This window comes from Mauremys mutica, chromosome 5 (genome assembly GCF_020497125.1).
Source record: "Mauremys mutica isolate MM-2020 ecotype Southern chromosome 5, ASM2049712v1, whole genome shotgun sequence".
Lineage (NCBI taxonomy): Eukaryota > Metazoa > Chordata > Testudines > Geoemydidae > Mauremys > Mauremys mutica.
Window position 1 is genome coordinate 143,712,336 of NC_059076.1, and position 17,722 is coordinate 143,730,057.

At 69.4% G+C, this 17,722-nt stretch overlaps 2 protein-coding genes across 4 annotated transcripts in view; one reads left to right on the forward strand and one right to left on the reverse strand.

Annotated features, from left to right (window-relative positions):
• LOC123370842 (dedicator of cytokinesis protein 2-like) overlaps window positions 1–2,716 on the reverse strand; it is a 336,056-nt gene extending 333,340 nt beyond the window's left edge. The window contains exon 1 of the mRNA XM_045017657.1: window positions 2,293–2,716. The gene's annotated coding sequence lies outside the window, so the exon portion shown is untranslated. The remainder of the gene's footprint in view (window positions 1–2,292) is intronic.
• Window positions 2,717–4,660: 1,944 nt separating this feature from the next.
• Window positions 4,661–16,752, forward strand: DQX1 (DEAQ-box RNA dependent ATPase 1). 3 transcript variants are annotated; one of them, XM_045019764.1, is made up of 13 exons: window positions 5,170–5,216; window positions 6,023–6,299; window positions 6,768–7,095; window positions 8,965–9,158; window positions 10,082–10,457; window positions 10,610–10,855; window positions 12,742–12,841; window positions 13,795–13,953; window positions 14,490–14,681; window positions 14,979–15,104; window positions 15,432–15,622; window positions 15,783–15,973; window positions 16,221–16,752. In XM_045019764.1, the coding sequence occupies exons 3-13, from the start codon at window positions 6,805–6,807 to the stop codon at window positions 16,414–16,416; spliced, it is 2,262 nt and encodes a 753-aa protein (XP_044875699.1). In that variant the 5' UTR covers window positions 5,170–5,216; window positions 6,023–6,299; window positions 6,768–6,804; the 3' UTR covers window positions 16,417–16,752. The 3 variants fall into 3 exon arrangements, with proteins under 3 accessions (XP_044875701.1, XP_044875699.1, XP_044875700.1); XM_045019766.1 differs by lacking the exons at window positions 5,170–5,216; window positions 6,023–6,299 and adding an exon at window positions 4,661–4,795 and having other exon boundaries at window positions 6,771–7,095; XM_045019765.1 differs by lacking the exon at window positions 6,023–6,299 and having other exon boundaries at window positions 5,178–5,216; window positions 6,771–7,095.
• Window positions 16,753–17,722: the final 970 nt, after the last annotated feature.

The window sequence follows — 17,722 nt, forward strand, 5'->3', positions numbered from 1 at the left end:
CAGCAATTGGGACTCTCCTGAGCTGGCATGTCCCCAGCGACGCTGCAGCGACGCAGAGCAAGCCGGCATTTAGGAGTGAATGGGAATCCAGGATTTACAAGTCCTTTGTATCCCATGGAAAAGCAAAACATAGCAGAGAGCTGCTGGTGGCAGGATCACCCAGCCCTCCCGTCCTCAGCCTCCTGGGGTTCATCTCTCTGCCCCGGGCAGCTGCAGCCCCGTATGAGCTCCTTGCACCTAGCTCATCCTCTGCAGCTGCTGTGCTCACAGGCTCTCAGCTGTTAGCAACGACTGTCTGGTCACTGGCCTCCTCTGAGTCTCCAAGGCAACTTCCTTCATCTGTGGCTAGTTTGTTCACACTGGCTTAGCCAGGCCTCGAGACACCAAGCCCCACCCCTTAGCGGCCTGTCCCAGAGAAGCGATTGCCATTGACTCCACACGCACAAAGCGGGAGGGAAACCGACAGCCCCTTTCAGAAGCCCAGGAGTTCAGCAGGCTACCGATGCTGTGCCAGGGCAGGCCGGTTATGTGACTCGGGAGCCCAGACTCTCCAGCCAGGCCGGGGCTTTGCAAAAACAGATCCCTGCATGCCACATGCACCTGCCCCACAGGCAGCTGGGACAAACCACCAAGCAGCATCTCTGGGGTCAGGGAGCCCATTGTAGAGGGCAGGGAGAGGGGAGATGGGGAACCAGAGAGAAAGGGGAGATATTGGTATGCAAATAAGATAATGCATATTCATCAAATGTCTCACATGATCTTCTCAGACTAGGGAAATACAGCCGAGAGAACCCTACTAGAAGGTGGGTGCATGACTGGCTGGAAAAGCGTACTCGGAGGTACTCATTAATGGTGAAGGCGCATATTGAGCAAAGACCTGCAGGGATCTGCCCTAGGCCCAGTTCTGTTCAATATCTGCATCACTGATTTAGATCAGCGGTTCTCAAACTGTGGGTCGGGACCCCAACACGGGTTGGGGTCACCAGAGCTGACTTAGATTTGCTGGGGCTCAGGGCTGAAGCCGAAGCCCGAGGGATTCAGCCCTGGGCAGCGGGGTTCTGGTTACAGGCCCCCTGGCTGGGGCTGAAGCCCTCGGGCTTCGGCTTTGACCCCCCCCCTGCCCAGGGTGGTGGGGCTCAGGCAGACTCAGGCTCTGGTCCCCCTCCCAGGGTCGTGTAGTAATTTTTGTTGTCAGAAGGAGGTCGCGGTGCAATGAAGTTTGAGAACCACTGATTTAGGGCTTGTCTACACTGGCAATTAACAGCGCTGCAACTTTTCTCGCTCAGGGTGTGAAAAGACACCCAGTGCAGACAGTGCGCCAGCGCTGGGCGCTGCGCCGCGCGTGGAGGTGGGTTTGGTAGCGCGCAGGAGCTCTCCCCGCGCTGCGCTGCGACCACACAAGGCATGTTAAAGCGCTTTAGAGTTGCCAGCGTACACTAGCCCATAGACCAGGGGTGGGCAAACTACAGCCCACGGGCCACATCCGGCCCACAGGATCCTCCTGCCCGGCCCCTGAGCTCCTGGCCTGGGAGGCTGCCCCCGGCCCCTCCCACGCTGTTCCCCTGCCCTGCAGCCTCAGCTCGCCCCGCCACGGGCGCAGTGCTCTGGGTGCGGGGCTGTGAGCTCCTGGGGCAGCGCAGCTGCAGAGCCGGCCTGACCCGGTCTCTGTGCTGCGCGGTGGTTTGGTGTGGCTGGATCCAGACGGGTGGCGCGGCTGTAGCGCCACCAGTGCTCCAGGCAGCGCGGTAAGGGGGCAGGGAGCGGGGGGGTTGGATAAAGGGCAGGGGAGTGTGGGGTGGTGGTCAGGGGGTGGGGCAGTCAGAGGGCGGGGAATGGGGAGGGTTGAATGGGGGCAGGGGTCCCGGGGAGCAGTCAGGAAGAAGAGGGGGTTGGATGGGGCAGCAAGGGGCAGTCAGGGGTGGGGGTTCCAGGGGCGGTCGTGGGACAGGGAGCAGGGGAGGTGGATTGGGCAGGGGTCCGGGGGGGGTCATCAGGGGGGGTCAGATAGAGGGCAGGGGAAAGGCCACACCTGGCTGTTTGGGGAGGCACAGCCTCCCCTAACCGGCCCTCCATACAATTTCCGAAACCCAATGTGGCCCTCAGGCCAAAAAGTTTGCCCGCCCCTGCCATAGACAATGGCACAGTTTGTGGACGATACCAAGCTGGGAGGGGTTGCAACGCTTTGGAGGACAGGACAGGACAGGACAGGAATTCAAAATAATCTGGACAAACTGGAGAAATGGCCTGAAATAAATTGGATGAAATTCAATGAGGGCAAAGCACGGCACTTACCCAGGAACACTCCGTTGCGCACTCACACAATGGGCGATGGCGGCCTAGGATGGAGCACGGCAGGATCTGGGCTTACAGTGGATCACAAAATAAATGAGTCAACAACGTAATTTAGTTGCAAAAAAAAAAAAAAAAAAAAAGGCAAACACCCTTCTGGGCTGTCTTGGCAGGAGGGTTGCGAGCAAGACCCGAGCAGTGATTCCGCTCTGCTCCGCACGGATACGGCCTGGCGGGAGCATCGGGTCCAGTTCTGGGCGCCACGTTTCAGGGAAGAAGGGGGCAAATGGGAGAGAGTCCAGAGAAGAGCGAGAAGCGGATGAAAGGTCTGGAGCCCAGGGGCTGGAGGGACGGAAACCCCGGGGGCTGTTCAGGCTGGAGCAGAGCCGGCAGGAGGGGCCCTGGGAAGAGTTTCCAGTGTGGACACGGTGGCTCTGGAGGAGGGTGGGAAATGGTTCTCCTGAGCCACCCAGGGCAGGACAAGGCGCCCCGGGGCGGGTTGGGCTGGACACTAGGAGAAGTTGCTCGCTGGCCGGGGGGTTAAGCGCCGGGATGAATTGCCCAGGGAGGCCGTGGAGTCTCCGGCCGGGGGGGGTGGTAAGAGCAGGTCAGACACACCCGCCAGGGCGGGTCTAGGGCTCCTGTCTCAGGGCAGGGGCTGGACTAGACCCCCCGGCGAGGGCCCTTCCTGCCCTGGTTCCAGTGACCCTCTACCCGGGCCTGAGCCTCTCCCCAGGGCCCCGCCCTGCAGCCCTCGCCGGCCCTCCCCTGGTACCGCGCCGCCACCTGGTGGGCACGGCGCTGTACTGGCCGGGGTGGGGGCACCTGTCCCAGTGGGCTGGGGCGGGCTGAGCTGGGCGGGGGGCCGGGGCACAGGCTGGGGTGTGGGGGGGGGGAAACGGGGCAGGCGGGGGCACTGGCTGGGCAGGGGGGCTGAGCTGGGGGGACACAGGCTGGGCAGGGGCACTGGCTGGGGTGGGGGGGCACGGGGCGGGCACGGGGGAGGGCTGAGCTGGGCGGGGCAGGCAGGGGCACTGGCTGGGGTGGAGGGGGCTGAGCTGGGGGGACTCTGGCGGGGGGGCCCGGGGGAGGGCTGAGCTAGCTGGGGCGGGGGGCACGGGGCGCACTCGGGGGGTCGGGGCACAGGCTGGGGGGACACAGGCTGGGCAGGGGCACTGGCTGGGGTGGGGGGGCACGGGGCGGGCACGGGGGAGGGCTGAGCTGGGCGGGGCAGGCGGGGGCACTGGCTGGGGTGGAGTGGGCTGAGCTGGGGGGACTCTGGCGGGGCAGGCGGGGGGGCCCGGGGGAGGGCTGAGCTGGCTGGGGCGGGGGGCACGGGGCGGGCTCGGGGGGTCGGGGCACAGGCTGGGGGGGACACAGGCTGGGCAGGGGGAGCTGAGCTGGGCGGGGCAGGCGGGGGCACAGGCTGGGGTGGGGGGGGCTGAGCTGGGGGGACTCTGGCGGGGCAGGCACGGGGGAGGGCTGAGCTGGCTGGGGCGGGGGGCACAGTCTGGGGGGGCGGGCTGGGGGGAGGGCTGAGCTGGGGGGCGGGGCACAGGCTGGGGTGGGGGGGGCTGAGCTGGGCGGGGCAGGCGGGGCAGGCACGGGGGAGGGCTGAGCTGGCTGGGGCGGGGGGCTCGGGGCACAGGCTGGGGTGGGGGGGCTGAGCTGGGGGGACTCTGGCGGGGCAGGCGGGGCAGGCCCGGGGGAGGGCTGAGCTGGCTGGGGCGGGGGGCACAGGCTGGGGGGGCGGGCTCGGGGGAGGGCTGAGCTGGGGCGCCGGGGGCACAGGCTCGGGGGGGGGGGCGGAGCTGGGCGGGGCAGGCGGGGCAGGCACGGGGGAGGGCTGAGCTGGCTGGGGCGGGGGGCTCGGGACACAGGCTGGGGTGGGGGGGCTGAGCTGGGCGGGGCAGGCGGGGCAGGCACGGGGGAGGGCTGAGCTGGCTGGGGCGGGGGGCTCGGGACACAGGCTGGGGTGGGGGGGCTGAGCTGGCTGGGGCGGGGGGCTCGGGGCACTGGCTGGGGTGGGGGGGCTGAGCTGGCTGGGGCGGGGGGCTCGGGGCACTGGCTGGGGTGGGGGGGCTGAGCTGGGCGGGGCAGGCACGGGGGAGGGCTGAGCTGGCTGGGGCGGGGGGGCACAGGCTGGGGGGGGGCTGAGCTGGGGGGACTCAGGCACAGGCCGGGGGGGGCACTGGCTGGTCGCTCACGGCCCCTGACCCGAGCGGCTGCGCGGAGCCCGCGGGACTCGCAGCTACAACGTGTCCGGCCCCGCCCCGCGGGCAGCCTGGCCCCGCCCCCGCCGCGCCGCGCCGGGGGAGCTGCGGCCGGGGCGACAGACGATCCGGGGGCGGGGCCTGGCGCTGCGGGGCGGGGCTCGGGTGACAGCAGAGCCGGGGGCGGGGCCGAAGCCTCTCGGGCCCCATCTGATTGGCTGCCATGGTGCGGCACGTGACTCGTGCTTGGCGTCCCGTGACCCCTCCGGGGCGGGGCCTAGAGCCGGGTACAGGTGAGTGGGGGGGGGCGGCAGGTCTCGGGGTGCGCGGCCGGGCCGGGGGCTGCTGGGGGGCGGGGCCGGGGGTCGCCGGGGGCCGGGGCCGGGAGGGGCCGCTACAACCAGCCGCCCCCGGGGCGCGGCTGCTGCGTGGCGGGTCCGGGTCCGGGGCACGGCGCGGTGGCGTTCACGGCTCCGAGGGCGGGGCCGGGCGGATGCCGCATCCCGTCGGGCCGGTGCCCCGGACGCCTGGGTTCCGCCGGGGGGGGTCTCCTGCAGCCGCTCCCTGCGCTTGGCCGCGGGGCGGGTCCCGTGACCCCCCGGTCCCTGCCGCGGGGCGGGGCGGGGCGGGGCTGTGTCCTGTCCCGGGGGGTGAAAAGGCTCCGGGCCCCGGGTTCCTTCTGCAGCCCGGGCGGTGCCGGCTGCGCACGCCCAGGTGAGCGGGGCGGTTCGTGACACGCCCGGCGCTTCCTGAAGACCTGGGGTGGGGGCCGCTCTCCCGGCCACGGACCCTGCTCCTTGGGCCGGCGCGAGTCCCAGCCCCGGGCGAGAGGCTGCTGGGGGGGGGCTGGGCACAGACGGGCTGGGCGGGGGCTGGGCACAGACGGGCTGGGGGGGGGGCTGGGGCGGGGGCTGGGCACAGACGGGCTGGGGGGGGGGCTGGGCACAGACGGGCTGGGCGGGGGCGGGGCGGGGGCTGGGCACAGACGGGCTCGGGGGGGCTGGGCACAGACGGGCTCGGGGGGGCTGGGCACAGACGGGCTCGGGGGGGCTGGGCACAGACGGGCTGGGCGGGGGCTGGGCACAGACGGGCTGGGGGGGGGGCTGGGCACGGGCTGGGCACAGACGGGCTGGGGGGGGCTGGGCGCGGGCTGGGCCCAGACGGGCTGCGGGGGGCTGGGCACAGAGGGGCTGGGCGGCGGGGGGCTGGGCAGGGGGGGGCTGGGCACAGATGGGCTGGGCAAGGGGGCTGGGCACGGGGGGGCTGGGCACAGACGGGCGGCGGGGGGCTGGGCACAGACGGGCTGCGGGGGGCTGGGCGGGGGGGCTGGGCACAGACGGGCTGCGGGGGGCTGGGCACAGACGGGCTGCGGGGGGCTGGGCACAGACGGGCTGGGCGGGGGCTGGGCACAGACGGGCTGGGGGGGCTGGGCGGGGGCTGGGCACAGCCGGGCCGGGGGGACGCTGGTTCGCAGGTGGTTCCCCGAATGACTCACAGTCACCCGGATCTCATGGGAACAGGGCGCAGGCAAAGGCCCGGTGGGTCCGTGCGACGGGGCTGGCTGGGGAGCCGTGACTCACTCCTGGAACCGCTTGAGCTTTGACCGAAAGAACAAGTGTGATCCCAGGACACGCCAAGGGGCGCAGCAGCCGCCGTGACTTTCCCTCTGGCACTGGGGCGGCTGGGATCCGGTGCCCAGGTCTGGTGCCCACGGCTCAGGCTGTTGATAAACTGGAGCGGGTCAGAGAAGAGCTGAGACTAGCTAACCTGCCTTGTAGGGAAAGACTCGGAGAGCTAGATCTGGTCAGCGTAACAGAGGCGGTTCAGGGTGCCTGGATCCCAGGCTGTAGGTCCCTGCGTGGGGAACAGGTATCTAGTGACGGGCTGCTCAGGCCGGCAGGGGACGGTCAAACACGGGGCAGTGCCTGGCAGTTGAGGTAAGATGAATTGGGACTGGCAATTAGGGGCAGGTTGTTAATGGTGAGGGGAATTAGCCAGGGGAACCCAAGGGCCGAGGCGGATTCTCCACCCCTGACAGGTTTTCAATCCAGACTGGCTGTTTGCTAGCAGATGGGCTCCAGGCGTTCCTGTGGTGCAGCCCCTGGCCCGTGCTCCATGCTGGGCCCTGCTGGCCTCAGGATCTCTGACTGCCCCCCAGCTGGTGGGCGTGGAGCAGGGCCACTGGGGATTGGGGCTCTCCCCACTCTGTTAACTAGTTCCTCCCCAGGGCCCAGTGGCTTCTCCGACCCCTGCCCTTTTCCCTTGCAGGTCCCGGCTCCGTCTGCCCCGCAGCCTCACCGCCATGGAGGCCAGCGATGGCCTCACCTCCCCGCTGCGGCCGAATGGCCTTGGCTCCCTGCTGGATGAGGAGGAGGAGGAGGAGGAGGGCGAGGGCTTGGTCCTGGACTGTGAGGGGGACCTGGAGGTGAACCCATACGATGGGCTGCCTTTCTCCTCCCGCTACTATGAGCTGCTGCAGCGGCGGCGAGACCTGCCCGTCTGGGCCACCAAGTACAGCTTCATGGAGCACCTGGAGAGCAGCAGCGGCATCGTCCTGGTGTCTGGGGGCCCCGGGACTGGCAAGAGCACCCAGGTGCGAGGGGGCAGGGCAGGGCGTAGCCAGGGCAGGAGGGCCCTGCTGGAAAGAACACCTACCAAACAATGCCCTTGCATGTGGCGGGCTCGGGGAGCAGCCGGTGCTGCAGGGAGAGGGCGGGGGGCACAGCACCCCCGACTGAGCTCCCCTCTCCCTGCAGCACAGGCCCCCTCCGTCAGCACAGTGCTAGGGGGCCTGTGCTGCCGGGAGTGGGGAGCTCGGTCGGGGGCGCGGTGCTGCTGGCTTGCCGGTGAGACTCCTGGGCTCCTTTGAGTACCTGCCCCTGGTGTCCGGAGGGTCTCGTGGGGACAGGAGCACAGCGGTGGCTGCGTCCCGCAGTCTAGGGTGCTGTGGCTACGGGTGCCGCGGGAGGGGGGCCAGTGACTCCTCATTTAACCTCTGAGGCAGGGTCCATTGTACGCCTGACCGGCTCCTGTCTGTTTGCGAAGCCCCCTCGGGGCAGCCCATGGGGAGGTCAGGGTTACGGGAGGCCGGGCTCTCCCTGGCGGCCGCCCTGGGAATTGGCGTTCAGTTGTGCCCTGCGCTGGCTGGGAGTCAGCTGGGTCTGCACTGTGAGCTGCAGGGCAAGGCGTGCCCTCTGGAGTGAGCCGCTGGCGGGTGGCCAGGGACTCCCGAGGGGGTGCGTGAGCCCAGAAGAGTGGTACCGAGGGCCCCAGACACCCTGACTTGGGCTGCGATACTGGTGCACCGAGCAGCCCAGTCGGGACCCAGTTCTCTGGCTGCTGTCCTGGCATTAAAGACACAGCCCCTGCCCCAGAGAGCTCTCACACGGAGCAGGACAGACAGACTGACGGGGGCTGCCTTGTCTGCGGAGTCCCAGGCTGCCAGTACCTGACAACCAGCAGCCTCGGTGCCAACCCTGCAAGCTGCAGCGCCTGCAGACAGCTGGGCTCCTTGGCCCTCTGCCCCTTGTGCGTCTCTTCCGCCCCAGCCGCCTTGGCAGGGAAGCTAGAGACGCTGGTCAGGACTTTGACCTGGGGCAGGGTTTGTTTTCAAGCAGCGTGTGTCTGGAGCTCTGCTCCGCTGTAGGCCCCAGCCAGGCCGTGGGCCTGGAGACGGAGGCGGGAGCCTCCCAGGATTCTCCCAGGCCACAGTTAATTGCCGGCGACCTCTCCTGGTGCATGCCCAGGGGATGCCCCGGCTTCCCAGCAGCGGAAGCTGGAGCCTGGCTGGTGTGGAGTGTGGGCGGGGGTGGCTCTGTAAGGGAGCAGATCTCTGCCTGGGGCCAGCTGCAGCCCCCAGGAGCAGAGCTGTGCCTGCAGGCGGGTCGGGCCGAAGGGGCACACGAGAGGTGTTTGGAGGGGCCTGGGCGCTTGCCTTATCTCTGTGATTGGTATCGGCCCCGTGGGGCGGGCCAGGGGCAGGGCAGCAACTGTCACTCGAGGTCCACCGGGCTGGCCTCATCTCTACCCTAGATCTCTGCCCCGGAGCTCCATGGGATGCTGCAGGTTCTCAATCAGCTGCCCCACAATCTCCTTGGCTGAGGGGCCCACGGCTGCCGTGGGGGTGGCAGGGTGGAGGGGACTAGCCCCTGGCTGAGCTGCCAGGAAGGAACTCCTCAGGGATGGCATAGCTGGGTGCCAGCTGCCTGCTGCCAACCTCTGTGCCCCGGAGCACCTGTGGTACCTGGGACTGTGCCCGCCTCAGTGTCTGGGTGAGGCAGCTCTGCTGGGATCGCCTGGCCCCCTGCCAGCCGGACAGATTGGTTCTGCCCCTGGCAGGCCATGTGGGCACCCGCAGCATGTGGCACAGGCCTGCCAGGTGGGTGGCTCTGGGCCAGTGGGGCTGGGCTGTTGTGCCCACGTGGGGTGACCTGTGCCCCTTGCCCCACTCTCCTCCTTGCAGATCCCCCAGTGGTGTGCAGAGTACGCCCTCTCCCAGCAGTTCACACACGGCCTGGTGGCCTGTAGCCAGCCCCACGGCCTGGCCGCCCTCAGCCTCTCGCTGTGCGTGGCTGATGAGATGGACCTGAACCTGGGCCACGAGGTTGGCTACTGCGTCCCCCACGAGGACTGCTGCACCCCGGAGACCCTGCTCAGGTGAGGCTGGTAGCTGCGCGCACCGAGACCTGCCTGTGGGACTGGGGTGCCCCTCCCGCCCCGATCCAGCCGCGTGGTGCCCTGACCCGCCCCCGCTGGGCTTGTCACGTGGGGGCTCAGCCCGGAGCCAGGGCCTACGAGGGCGGCGCTGGAGTCCAGGCTCGGCAGCCAGGCCACTCCACCAGCCTCCTTCCTGGGGAGAGGTGGAGGCCAGCTCTGTCCCAGGCTCCCCCCCTGCTCTGTGCTGGGACGAGGCCAACCAGAGCTGAGCCTCTAGCGGCTGGGGGGCAGGGCCGGGCCTGGGCCAGGCTCTGTGTGTCCGGGCTGGGGGCACCCCGCGCGCAGGGGATTGGAGGGGTGAGGAGGAGGCCGTACTGCAAGGGTCAGGCTGTGGGCATCAGGTGGGGGCTCTGGCAGTGAAGGGGTTAAGGGGGGCACCTGTGCCTGGGACTCTCTTGGGTTGGGCCTGACACCCCTCAGCCCAGGGGACAAGGACACGGTTCCCTCCTGAGAGTGGGGGAGGGGGCCTCCCAAATCCCCTCCCAACCCTGCCGGTGCCCCTCAATCCCGACCTGCAGCCCCCCCGGCTCCCCTCCCAACCCTGCCGGTGCCCCTCAGTCCCGACCTGCAGCCCCCCCGGCTCCCCTCCCAACCCTGCCGGTGCCCCTCAGTCCCGACCTGCAGCCCCCCCGGGCTCCCCTCCGAACCCTGCCGGTGCCCCTCAGTCCCGACCTGCAGCCCCCCCCGGGCTTGTCCCCTCCCAACCCTGCCGGTGCCCCTCAGTCCCGACCTGCAGCCCCCCCGGGCTTGTCCCTTCCCAACCCTGCCGGTGCCCCTCAGTCCCGACCTGCAGCCCCTGCCATCCCAGCTCTGGGCTCCCCCTTCCTCGGGCCGCCTCTGACCCTGGTGCTTGGTGCTGGCAGATTCTGCTCGGATGAGATGCTGCTGCGGGAGATGATGTCGGACCCTCTGCTGCGCCAGTACGGGGTCATTGTGCTGGACGAGGTGCAGGAGCGCACGGTGCCCACAGACGTGCTGCTCGGGCTGCTGAAGGATGTGCTGCACCAGCGCCCCGAGCTCAAGGTGGTGGTGGTGACGGTGCCGGCCCTGGAGGAGCGGCTGCGGGCCTTCTGCGGGGACCCTCCTGTGGTGCGGGTACCAGGACCCAGCCCGCCCGGCCAGCTGGTGTACAGGGATCCACCGGCTCGGGGCCACGTCTCGGCCGCATGCCAGGCGGTTTTGGACATTCACCGGCACCAAGAACCCGGCGATGTGCTGCTCTTCCTGGCCAGTGAGCAGGTGGAGACTGGGGGGCTGCTGGGACCGCTCTCTGGCCGGGTGCTTGCGGGAGAAGGGGGGGGGGGTGCTGGGACTTGCTTTGGGGGGTGGTCCCCAGCCGTGCAGCAAAGGGGGTGTCCTGTCACTAACGGCGCCTGCTCCCCTCCCTGCAGGAGATCAGCGAGTGCTGCGAGGCCATCCGCACCGAGGCTGTGGCCCTGAACCCGGGGCTGGGGCCGCTGCTGGCCCTACCCCTGCACCCGGGGGTGGGGCGGGCAGCCCAGAAGGTCTATGAGGTGCCGGAGCAGGGCAGCAGGCCCCAGGGCCGGCGCGTGATTGTCACCCACTGGCTCGCGGATTCGTCCTTCTCCCTGGGGACTGTGCGCTACGTGATCGACACGGGGCTGGAGCTGCGCAGCGTGAGTACGGCGCGGGGAGCCTGGCTCAGCCTGGCCCGGGGGCCCTGCCCAAAGCCAGCTCTGCCCAACTGACTCTCCTGCCAATTTCCACATGAAAATAAGTAGGGCCCTGCCAAATTCAGAGTCCATTTTGGTCAATTTCACAGTCATAGGATTTTTATAATAGTAAATTTCATGATTTCGGCTATTTAAATCATGGTGTAATAGTAGGGCTCCTGATCCATAAGGGTTGCATGGTTATTGTAACAGGTTTCAGAGGGGCAGCCGTGTTAGTCTGTATCAGCAAAAACAACGAGGAGTCTTGTGGCACCTAAGAGACTAACACATTTATTTGGGCAGAAGCTTTCGTGGGCTAGAACCCACTTCATCAGCTGCGTGGAGTGGAAAACACTGTAAGCAGAATATATATTATAACACATGAAAAGATCAGCGTTGCCTTACCAAGTGGGGGGTCAGTGCTAACGAGCCAATTCAATTAAGGCGGAAGTGGCCTATTCTCAACAGTTGACAAGAAGGGTGAATATCAAGAGAGGCAAAATGTGTTAGTCTCTAAGGTTATTGTAGTGGAGGGCGCAGTACTTGCTACGCTCACCTCTGCGCGGAAGGGAAGGGAAGGCGCAGGGCTTATCTGTAGGGCCTACGAAATTCTCGGCCATGAAAAATGTGTCATGGACAGTGAAATCTGGTCTTTTGTGCTTTAACCCCACACTCTACAGATTGCACAGCGGGAGAGCAGCGTTTCTCCAATTGGGGCAAAAGGGAGTAGCGGGGCGGGGGGGTGTCACAAGCTTATTTTGGGGGAGGTTCCCCGGGGAGGAAAGGCCCCGTATCCCGGTCCCGCGGCCGGCTTGGAGCCGGCGTTCCCCGGGGAGGAAAGGCCCCGTATCCCGGTCCCGCGGCCGGCTTGGAGCCGGCGTTCCCCGGGGAGGAAAGGCCCCGTATCCCGGTCCCGCGGCCGGCTTGGAGCCGGCGTTCCCCGGGGAGGAAAGGCCCCGTATCCCGGTCCCGCGGCCGGCTTGGAGCCGGCGTTCCCCGGGGAGGAAAGGCCCCGTATCCCGGTCCCGTGGCCGGCTTGGAGCCGGCGTTCCCCGGGGAGGAAAGGCCCCGTATCCCGGTCCCGCGGCCGGCTTGGAGCCGGCGTTCCCCGGGGAGGAAAGGCCCCGTATCCCGGTCCCGCGGCCGGCTTGGAGCCGGCGTTCCCCGGGGAGGAAAGGCCCCGGTCCCGCGGCCGGCTTGGAGCCGGCGTTCCCCGGGGAGGAAAGGCCCCGTATCCCGGTCCCGAGGCCGGCTTGGAGCCGGCGTTCCCCGGGGAGGAAAGGCCCCGTATCCCGGTCCCGAGGCCGGCTTGGAGCCGGCGTTCCCCGGGGAGGAAAGGCCCCGTATCCCGGTCCCGAGGCCGGCTTGGAGCCGGCGTTCCCTGGGGAGGAAAGGCCCCGTATCCCGGTCCCCCGCCCCGTGGAAAGGCCCCGCGTCCCATTCCCCTGAGCCAGCCAGTCCCCCCCTGGGGCTGGGTCGGATAGGGTTCCCAACCCTCCAGGTTTGGCCTGGAGTCTCCCAGAATCAGCACCTGCCTCCCGGTGACAGTAGAAAGGCGCCCAGGAGATTTGGGGTTGGTAACCCTGGGGTCGGAGCCAGGGCCCCCTAGAGTCCCACTTGCTCCTGCCCTGACCCGCCTGGGGCCTGGTTGCGGTCCCAGGAATCTCCCTAGGGTGCTGGCCCGACGTGGACCCCTGCTGGTGAGATGTGGTACTGCGGCTGCGCAGAGCAAACCCTTCCAGCTGGGGGTGGGGGCTGATTTCTGCCTCTAGCGGCAAGTGGGGAGCAGAGCCCGGGGCTGGCCAGGGAGCATCCGGCCGGCCGGCCTCTCACAGCCCTTGTCCCCGCAGGTTTACAATCCCCGGATCCGTGCAGAGTCCCAGGTGCTGCGGCCCATCAGCAAGAGCCAGGCGGAGTCCCGGAGGCAGCGGGCTGCAGGCAGCCCCCCAGGTGAGCCGCAGGCAGCCCCCCCCCCCCCCGCAGGTGAGGGCCCAGGCCGCAGGCAGCCCCCCCCTCCCCCGCAGGTGAGGGCCCAGGCCGCAGGCAGCCCCCCCCTCCCCCGCAGGTGAGGGCCCAGGCCGCAGGCAGCCCCCCCCTCCCCCGCAGGTGAGGGCCCAGGCCGCAGGCAGCCCCCCCCCCGCAGGTGAGGGCCCTGGCCGCAGGCAGCCCCCCTCCCCCCCAGGTGAGGGCCCAGGCCGCAGGCAGCCCCCCTCCCCCCCAGGTGAGGGCCCAGGCCGCAGGCAGCCCCCCTCCCCCCCAGGTGAGGGCCCAGGCCGCAGGCAGCCCCCCCCCCCCCCCAGGTGTGGGCCCAGGCCGCAGCCCCCCCCCCCCCCAGGTGAGGGCCCAGGCCGCAGGCAGCCCCCCCCCCCCCCCAGGTGAGGGCCCAGGCCGCAGGCAGCCCCCCACCCCCCCAGGTGAGGGCCCAGGCCGCAGGCAGCCCCCCCCCCCCCCAGGTGAGGGCCCAGGCCGCAGGCAGCCCCCCCCCCCCGGCCAGGGGGGGGCCCAGGCCGCCGGCAGCCCCCCCCCCCCGGCCAGGTGAGGGCCCAGGCCGCAGGCAGCCCCCCCCTCCCCCCCAGGTGAGGTCCCAGGCCGCAGGCAGCCCCCCCCGCCCCCCCAGGTGAGGGCCCAGGCCGCAGGCAGCCCCCCCCCCCAGGTGAGGGCCCAGGCCACAGGCAGCATGTGTCATGGACGCGCTGGGAGCTGTCAAAGGGGTGGGGCTGGCAGTGCCAGGCTGGGGGACCAGCCTGGGCGTCTAGTGGGGCGAGCTCGCTGGCCGGCTGGGCTGCAGCTTTGGCTCCAGTTTGCTGCCGCTCCTCCCCCACGGTGCCTCTTCCCCAATGCCAACCCCACCTTGCGTGCCGCTCGCGCCCCGCGCCCATGGCAGCTCCCCTGTCGCCTGGCAGGCACCTGCGTGCGCCTCTACTCCGAAGCCGCCTACGAGCAGCTCCTCCCGGCCGCCCCCGCCCCCCACGTGAGCGAGGCCAACCTGAGCCGGCTGGTGCTGCTGCTCAAGAGACTCGACATCGCTGACATGGGCCAGTGCGACTTCCTTGACCGGCCAGGTACGGCCAGGGGCTGCGGGTCGGGAGTGAGGGGTGTCTGCAGGACTGGGGCCAGGAGGAAAACATGGGGCTGCTCTCGCAATCGAGGGGAGGGGGGGGGAATGGCCTGTTAACGAGATTCCCAGCTGGCCCCACACCGGGAGCAGCTGCTGTCCCAGCAAGGGAGGAGCCTGAGCTCAGGGGGGCTGGACGTGGGCAGGGAACTGCAACGGGAGACTTGGCCTGGGGACCCCCAGCTCGGCCGCGGGCTGGGGGATCGGGCAGCAGGAGAGAGCCATGCACAGGGGGAGGGCCAGAGCTTCCGGGGGAACCCCACCCTCCTGCCACCCTCTGTCCCAGAAGGATGGTCCCATCCTGGAGGGGAGGGAGCTGGAAGGCCTGGCGTGGGGGTGGGTGACTGCCGGTGCTGCGGAGGGGGATGAGCCCTGCAGGAAGGGAGTTTGGCACGTGGGGGGAGGGGCGGGGGGGGTCTGGAATTGGGGCTGCGGCATTGGCTCCTCCCCTGCTGCCTGGCTGACTCCCTGCCCCCCCACCAGCCCCCGAGTCGCTGATGCAGGCCCTGGAGGACCTGGATTACCTGGCCGCGCTGGATGACGATGGGAACCTCTCGGAAGTGGGGATCATCATGTCGGAGTTCCCCCTGGACCCCCAGCTGGCCAAGGCACTCATTGCCTCGTGCGAGTTCGACTGCGTCCACGAGATGCTCACCATGGCTGCCATGCTGACGGGTAGGGGGCCAGGCGCGGGCACCGCAGCCCCTGCAGCTCCAGCCAGCAGCGCCAGGGCTCCGGCTGGGGGATGCACTCCAAGTCAGGCCTGGCTGTGCTGTCTGTCTCCTTCCTTTCTACAGCTGAGAGAGGCTCTCTCTCCAGAGGGCCTGGTCTGCGGGGAGCCGGGCTGCAGGCCTCATGGCCTCCTGGGGCTCCAGGGCGTGGGTGGGTCCCTGCCGCCTGCAGACTGTGGGGGCAGCCGCAGGGAGAGCCCTGCCGGGCACTCGAGTAACTTCCCTGCCTGCTTCTCCCCAGCCTCGCCCTGCTTCGTGACCCCGGTGGCGCGCTCCGAGGAGGCTGCGGCCGTGCGCCGGCGGGCCCTGCTGCACCCCGATGGGGACCACTTCACCCTCATCAATGTCTTCAATGCCTTCCAGCAGCGTGAGTGCCGCTCTGCATGCAGGTGGGGGGGATCGCCTCAGCATCTGCCGCTGCCCGCGGCCTGGCATCACCCACCACTTGCGCTGGCTGGCTGTGCTGTGGGCACGGGCTCTGCCCTGGGGGCAGGTCGCAGTTCCAGAGGCTACGGGCACTCGACAGGTCTGGTGTCCCCTGTCCCGAGCCGCGAGGGGTGCGGGGCGTCCCAGCGGGGCCGGGGCTGGGTGTGGCAGACGAGGCGACGGAGGTGGCATGGCCACGGGGAGAGGACGGGGGCAAGAGCCTGATGCAGGGAGGGGCTGGGCCCCAGCTGACGCCCCTCTCCTGCAGATGAGCTGGAGGAGGGCTGGTGCCGGCAGCACGGGCTGAGCGGCGCGGGGCTGCGGCTGGCGGGCGTCGTGCGGGCCGAGCTGCTGGAGGTGATGCAGCGAATCGAGCTGCCCGTCTCTCCCCCCGCCTTCGGCACGGACGACAACGTGCTCAACCTCAAGAGGGCGCTCATCTCCGGCTACTTCCTCAAGGTGGGGGAGCCCCTGGAGCGAGGGGCCTTGTGGCGCAAGGGGAGGGGGCTGGCCCGGGTCCCTGGGGGGCCCCACGTGTGTGCAGGGTGGGGGGGGGCACTGCCCAGGCCGCAATAGGCCCCACTTGGTCCGTCCCCACTGACCCCTCTGCTCCCCGCAGGTGGCCCGGGACATCGACGGCTCTGGGAACTACCTGATGCTGACACACAAACATGTGGCCCACCTGCCCCCCCACTGCTGCTACGTGGTCCGGAGGCCGCTGCCCCGCCCACCCCCCTGGGTCCTGTACCACGAGTTCACCATCTCGCAGGACAACTGTCTCAGCGTGGTCTCTGAGATCCAGCCCCAGATGTAAGGGCGGGGGCTGCTGGGGGGGAGAGGGGAGTGGGGAGCGGAGACCCCCGGGGGGGGAATGCCTGGGGAGGGGGTCGGGGGGAGAGCCCCCCGCCTCCCCTGTGGCTGGCTGCAGGGGAGGCCCTGGAGATGCTGGCAGGGTCACACCTGGCCTGGGGCAGGGCCTGGCGCCGTCTCTGTGCCCCTCCAGCCTGGTCCCTGGTGCGAGAGCCGGGCCCAGCACTGATCTGCTCTCTCCCCGCAGGCTGGTCGAGCTGGCTCCCCAGTACTACCTGTGTAACCTGCCGCCCAGCGAGAGCCGCGACCTGCTCATGGAGCTGAGGGAGAAGGTGCTGGGTGCTGCGGAGCCCCTGGGCCGGCTGGAGCCAGCGCTGGACGGGGCAGGGGCAGGGGCTGGGGCTGGGGAGGGGGAGGACAAGGACGTCTGCGCACTCCAGTGAGTGGGAGCGAGGGGCTGCCCGGGCTCCCCTCTTGTGACAATGGGGGATACAGGGAGCCCCAGGAGGGGGCGCGGGGCCCATCCCCTCGCCCGTGCTGCCACGCCAGTGCCCCGTGCTGCTGTCCCTGTGGGGTGCTCTGCCGTGCGCTCCAGCCCGCTCCGGCGGGGCTCCCGGACCTCCCAGCTCCCGGGGGCGCCTCTCCTCTGAACCGCCTCACCCAGGCGCCACCGGCGGCTCTCAGGGCCCCCTTCTGCCTGCTGCTGTGTTACCAGGGGCCTGCTCTGCCGTGGGGCACAGGTTCCCTGCCCCACACGTGGGCCGGGGAGCAGGGGGAGCCAGCCCATGGCCTGACTGTATAAAGCTTTTCTGTGCCCTTTGTTGCCAGCCTGGTGTGAGTTGCTGCGAGCCGGGGGGTGTTCAGCAGGGGGCCGGGGGGCCCAGCTGGCCACCTCTGCAGGCCCTGAGCCTCGGCCCCAGGGTGCTGCGAGGTCAGGGCCAGCCCAGTGCCCCACTCCCCCAGGTGCTGTGGGTGCTCAGCTCTCCTGTTGCTGTACCTGCCCCTCAGAGCTGGGAGTGTGGGGCCCGGCTCCCCTCCCCTCCCCACCCTGGAACCACTCAGCCTGCCCTGTAATGTAAATACCCCTCCCCACGCCCACCCCCCACACACACTGAGCCTGCTGCTGTCCCTTGGCCGGCTCCAGCCCCCTTCACATCGCTCTTCAGGGCCAGAGAATTACACGGCTCCTTACAGAATCCCGGCCCCGGCCTCAGCTCCCCTGACCTTAGTCTCTGTGTGTGTGGGGGGGGGGGTCCTCCTCCCCCCCGGCCTCCTGCAGCAGCTCCCTTCACGGGACCAGTGTAGACGCGTGCGAGCGGAGACAGCCGTGTGCCCTTCGGCAGCCTCAGCCCCGGGGCTCCCTGCCAGGGCCGGCTTTAGGGACTGCGGGGCCCATTCCAATACCCGGCGGCACTTCACTCGCTCCGGACCCCCTGCTGCCGGAATGTCGCCGAAGACCCGGACCGCCGCCGGGTATGTAAAAAAGGGGCCTTAGGCCCGGGGCCCGATTCGGGGGAATCGGCCTCAAGCCGGCCCTGCTGAGCCGGGCGAGGGGAGCAGATGCCCACCCTCCAGCCGGGCGCTCGTCCTGCAGCGTGACGCTGCCAGGGCTTCAGCCTGGGCTCCCTAACCCCTGGGGCTCCAGTCCAACGTGGAGCCTGGAGCCTCTGCCTCCCCTGCGGGTGGGGACAGTGTGTGAATTGCTCCCGTGTCTCCGGGGGTGCTGGCCCCCAGCAAGGGCAGAGCTGA

Excerpts from the sequence above, each read along its gene's own strand:
- DQX1 (XM_045019766.1), top strand. The coding sequence starts at position 6,805 with ATGGAGGCCAGCGATGGCCTCACCTCCCCGCTGCGGCCGAATGGCCTT. Across the intron at positions 7,096-8,964 it reads GGACTGGCAAGAGCACCCAG|ATCCCCCAGTGGTGTGCAGA; the intron begins GTGCGAGGGGGC and ends TCCTCCTTGCAG. Across the intron at positions 12,842-13,794 it reads GGCTGCAGGCAGCCCCCCAG|GCACCTGCGTGCGCCTCTAC; the intron begins GTGAGCCGCAGG and ends GTCGCCTGGCAG.